We start from the raw sequence: 4,216 nt of genomic DNA on the forward strand, positions 1-4,216 counted from the left end.
GGGCCCCGCCGCAGCAGGCGCGGAGCACCGTTGTTATGACGCCTGCAGCTGGCTCGCGCCCCGCGTCACTGGCGCAGGCGGCCGCTGCCGGGGCGGCGGCGGCGGCGGCGGCGGCGGCGCGCAGGCGGAGGGATTGGATTGAGGATGCCCAGCCCGCCCGGCCGCCCCGAACTGGCAGTGAAGACGAGCGGCCGGCGGCTTAGATGCAGCAGCAGCAGCCGGCCTGGCGCGTGCCCAGCCCGTTTGCGCTCGCGGCGTTCCGCGCCGCGCCCGACCCCGCCGCGCAGCAGGGGCAGTAGCTGCCCTCCTTTTGCCCAAACCAAATCCAGGTTGCGCCACCCGCCGGCACAAGCACGCTCACGCAGCCCGTGCAGCCGACGTGGGTGCGGCGCACTCGCCGCGGCACACGCGTTTTTGGGGGCACCTGTTGGCTGCGGTGGTGCACCGACGTCTGCTTTTCCCCACATTCGCCAGGTGGCTACCTGAGAATGAGCTGCTCCTTGTGCGTGCCTTGCTCCCAACCAGCCGTCGCGCCTGCCGGTCCCCTTTCTCCCCTCAATTCCCAGTCTTGCGGGGTGCGCCGCACACGTGCCCCCCCCCCACACGCCCGCGCCCGCGGGTCGCCCATGCCGGCCGCCGCGCCACGCTTCCGTCCGCTCCCCCCAAACGAACTCACACACGCGCGCGTCCGTTTTCCCGCGCCAGCGGGCCGCATCCGGCAGCAAGCCTGCGCATCGCGCAGGACGCCGCCCCCCGCGCCGCCTTGCTAGCGGCCTACGAGCTGCGAGTCCAGCGGTGTGGTCGAGAGAGGCGTCTTCGTTTACGCACGGACGGCTGCGCGATCTTCGCTCCGTAATTGGGGTTCGGCAAAAACCAAACGCCGCCAAATGCCCGACCAACCCCGGGCCCCGCGCGTTGCCGCGCCAAGCCGCGCTGGGGCGCCGCGCGCGCCAATCGCGCTGCGGGGGCGTCCTCCGTCTCTGGGTCAAATGTTATCATGGCCGTCAAATGTCATTATGGCTGTCAGGCATGGTTTAGGGCCGCCATCGCCTGCGAGCCTGGCAAAGGTGTGCGTTCTGTGGCCCAGTGCGTGCTACCAGGCCGCGTCTGAAGCCTCCTCGGCTGCACGCTACGCAGCTGCGTGTCACCCCGTCGGCCCCAAACCCCACGATGCTCTCGGGCTTCCGTCGCTCGGCTTTTCACCGTGATTATCTATGCATTTTTTCACACCTGCTTTTCTGCAGTTGTCAGCTTACCTGGTTCACCCTCACTCCGAATGGCCCCAGCCGGCTCCCCGGCCACGGCCCCTTTTGTCGGTCCCCGCGCCGCTCGAGCGCGGCGCGCGGGCTCTCTGTCGCCTGGCGCTTATTTTACCCTCGACTAGGGGGCACAGCCGGTGTATCGCGACTGCGTTTGCACACCTTGATCCAGTGATTTGGCGAGCCCACAAATCTGGGAGGCATATACATTGGTTAGAGCCTGAAATGCTCAGAGCGCGAGTGACGGAGCGAGTGGGTTTTTGGATCGCGACGGTGCAGCAGCACACACTGGCGCGCTAGCGCGTGCGCGCCCTCGTGATGTTGCGGCTTTTCCACGCCTGCGGGCAGCTCAGACGACCTCACGTGCCGCACCGCCGCCGGCACAGACGACTGCGCAACCCCTGCGCCATGCTGACGCCCCGGTTGGCTGATTTGTAACGCATGCCATGGCTTCATCCAAGTCGACAATTCTGGCAGCAGGCAAAGTGCCGATACATGCAGGCACTAGCCGTTAGCAGCCCTGCGATCCCACGAGTGCTCATGAGCGCTGCGGCAGGCGAGCTGTGTCTGGGGTTGAGGTAAGTGGCAGCCCTGGCAGCAGCTGTTGACGAGCGCCCCCCCCCCCCACCGCTTTCTAAAAACTGAGATGATGAGCGCGAGCTTGCATTGTTTGCCCAGTGCTGTCCGCCGTGCCCAGCGCACGCGCCTGGAATGAGCCAGGTGCGCATGCGTAGCTGCCGCGCCCCCCAGGATCGCCTTCCCCGCGCATGCGCCCTGATTGCGCCTTGCGCGAACTCGTGCCTCCAGCCCGGCGCTCACTGCTCGGCACACCCTTGGGCCTGCATTCACCTGTGACCAGCCTGGCGCTGTCAACGGGACCTGTGCAGCTGAGCCAGGGTACAGGTTTTTTTTTACCAGTGTGTAACTTTTTTGGGGAGATTTCATGAAACCTGCTCAACGGGCGACCACACTTGTGCAGCGTGGGGTGGGGTGCGTTGCGCCACACGCTTGTGCAGCGCGCGCCGCCGCGCAGAGCGAGGACTGAACAACTGTGGATTGCAAAGGGTTGCAAGCGTGCGATACGGCCGGGTCCCGCCATTTTGTGTGTGGGCAGGTGCACAGCGGAGCACGAAGCGCGGAAAGCAGCTCGCACGGCGCAGGGCAGGGGCGCCGGGCACCCCTCCTGTCCTCTGGAACTTCATTTCAAGTTGAGAACGAAAACGACCGCCGCGCAGCGCTTGCAACGAATGGCAACCAGCCCTAAACAAGAAATGATACAGTTGGCCGCATCAAAGGCGGCGCTCGGCCGCGGCGGGCGCACGCTAGAGAGGCGCGCCCTGCACGAGGGCAGGGGGGGAGGGGGCGCCCCGCCTAGTGCCAGTGGCCGCCGCCCCCCACGTGGTGGTCCCAGTGGTCGTGGTCGCCGTCGCCGTCGCGGTCGCCGTGGCCCCAGCCGCCGCCGCGGCCCCAGTTGCCGCCGCCGCCCCAGCCGCCGCCGCCGTTCCAGCCGCCGCCGTAGCCCGAGGCGTAGATGGGGCGGCCGACCTGGACGCCCACGAAAGGGGGGACGAAGGGCGCCGCGATCGGCGGGATGAAGGGGTTCACCGGCGCCGGCGGGCCCCAGGGGCCGTTGCGGCGGCCGCCCCAGCCGTAAGGGTCGGCGGTGGCGACGGTGGCGAGCAGTAGGAAGGCCGCGCCGGCCAGCAGGGCCGAGGGGCGGCGGATCGCCATGGCGGGGTTTCTGAAGGGGCGTGGGTGGAGGTTGAGGAGGTTAAAAGGGACGTGTAAGAAGAGAGGTAGTGAACATATTCAGTGGGGCTGCAACAGGGCTGTGCGCTGCCGGTCTTAGTGTCTACTGCTGGTGACCAACAGGGGCGGTAGACGGCTGCTCGACACCCTTCTGGCTTGCAGGAAGATTTAGTTTTGCAGTTTAAGCTCATGAACAAGGCCATCACGGCTGTTTCATACACACCTGGTCGCGAAGGTGTGGCGATGGCCGTCGGTTTTGAACGGGTTCCCGCCTTGAACTTGCTGTTGTGCGCGGTGCGCGTTTCAGAAGACTCAATAAAAACAATCAAATTATATGATAAATTCTTGACGACAGTTCGGTCTCTTCAAGGGCCGTGAGGGGCGGTAGTGTCTCTTCACCTCCCAGGTCCCCTGGTTATCGATACTGCCTGGCTGTTTCCACCCGTAGGGCACGGGATGCAAAGGGGCCGCCTCAGCAGTGATCCCATTTCAAGCAGCTTGTAACTTGCACATAGCATTGCCATTGTGTGCGTCCTGCAAACCTCTGCCGGCGGCGCACCTAGTCCCGGGCACCAGCCGCCCCAGCCGCCCGCCTGTTTCCGAAAGCTGCGCCTCACCGGGGCGCCTGCTGACGCGACACGGGCCCCTGCACACCTATTGGGTGCCAGTAGCACGCGCACACACCTACGGGCCCTTGACTTCGCCACAGCCGCGGCGCACCTTGACAAACAATCTGGTGGACGCTTGCAATTCCTCACGTGCATGTACGCCTGCGCCCACTGACACAAGCACTAGAGCTCGACTTAAGCTACCACTTTGAACATGCACGGCAGTGTCGTCATGCATCCGGCGAGGGAGTAGGGGCTGCTAGTTCGATACAGAGGCTCCACCCCGGCCCATCGCAGTTCAGTGCCTGGTCCCCCCCGTCGCGCCGCAGCCCCTGGTGAAGGAACGGAGCTCTGAAGCACCGCCCGCCCCGTCACGCCCCTCCCCGAGGGCTCCAGAGGCGCGCCGCCGTTCCGCAGAGCTGCAGATCCCCGCTCGCTCGCAGCAGCCAAGCACGGCGCGGCACCAGCACATGCGTGCAGCATATCGATCGGCCGCGCGGGCGAGGTGATGACAGCTTTGCCCTAACAATCAGATGATCATGTAGTTGCTGTCCCCCGGACAATGATATGATGATCTGGTAGCTCCCCCCCCCCCCCCCC

At 65.8% G+C, this 4,216-nt stretch overlaps 2 protein-coding genes across 2 annotated transcripts in view; one reads left to right on the forward strand and one right to left on the reverse strand.

Moving 5' to 3' along the window:
* MNEG_10035 (Mitogen-activated protein kinase kinase kinase12) overlaps nt 1-486 on the forward strand; it is a gene marked incomplete at both ends in the record, with an annotated part of 2,586 nt that extends 2,100 nt beyond the window's left edge. Inside the window, one exon of the mRNA XM_014041491.1 lies at nt 475-486. Within this exon, the coding sequence (XP_013896945.1) occupies nt 475-486 (12 nt within the window). The remainder of the gene's footprint in view (nt 1-474) is intronic.
* A 2,144-nt stretch (nt 487-2,630) lies between these two features.
* Nucleotides 2,631-2,990, reverse strand: MNEG_10036 (hypothetical protein; the record flags this gene model as incomplete). The annotated part of the gene is made up of 1 exon (XM_014041492.1): nt 2,631-2,990. The coding sequence occupies one exon, from the start codon at nt 2,988-2,990 to the stop codon at nt 2,631-2,633; it is 360 nt and encodes a 119-aa protein (XP_013896946.1).
* Between the last annotated feature and the right edge of the window lie 1,226 nt (nt 2,991-4,216).

Source organism: Monoraphidium neglectum, assembly GCF_000611645.1.
Source record: "Monoraphidium neglectum strain SAG 48.87 unplaced genomic scaffold scaffold02156, whole genome shotgun sequence".
NCBI lineage: Eukaryota > Viridiplantae > Chlorophyta > Chlorophyceae > Sphaeropleales > Selenastraceae > Monoraphidium > Monoraphidium neglectum.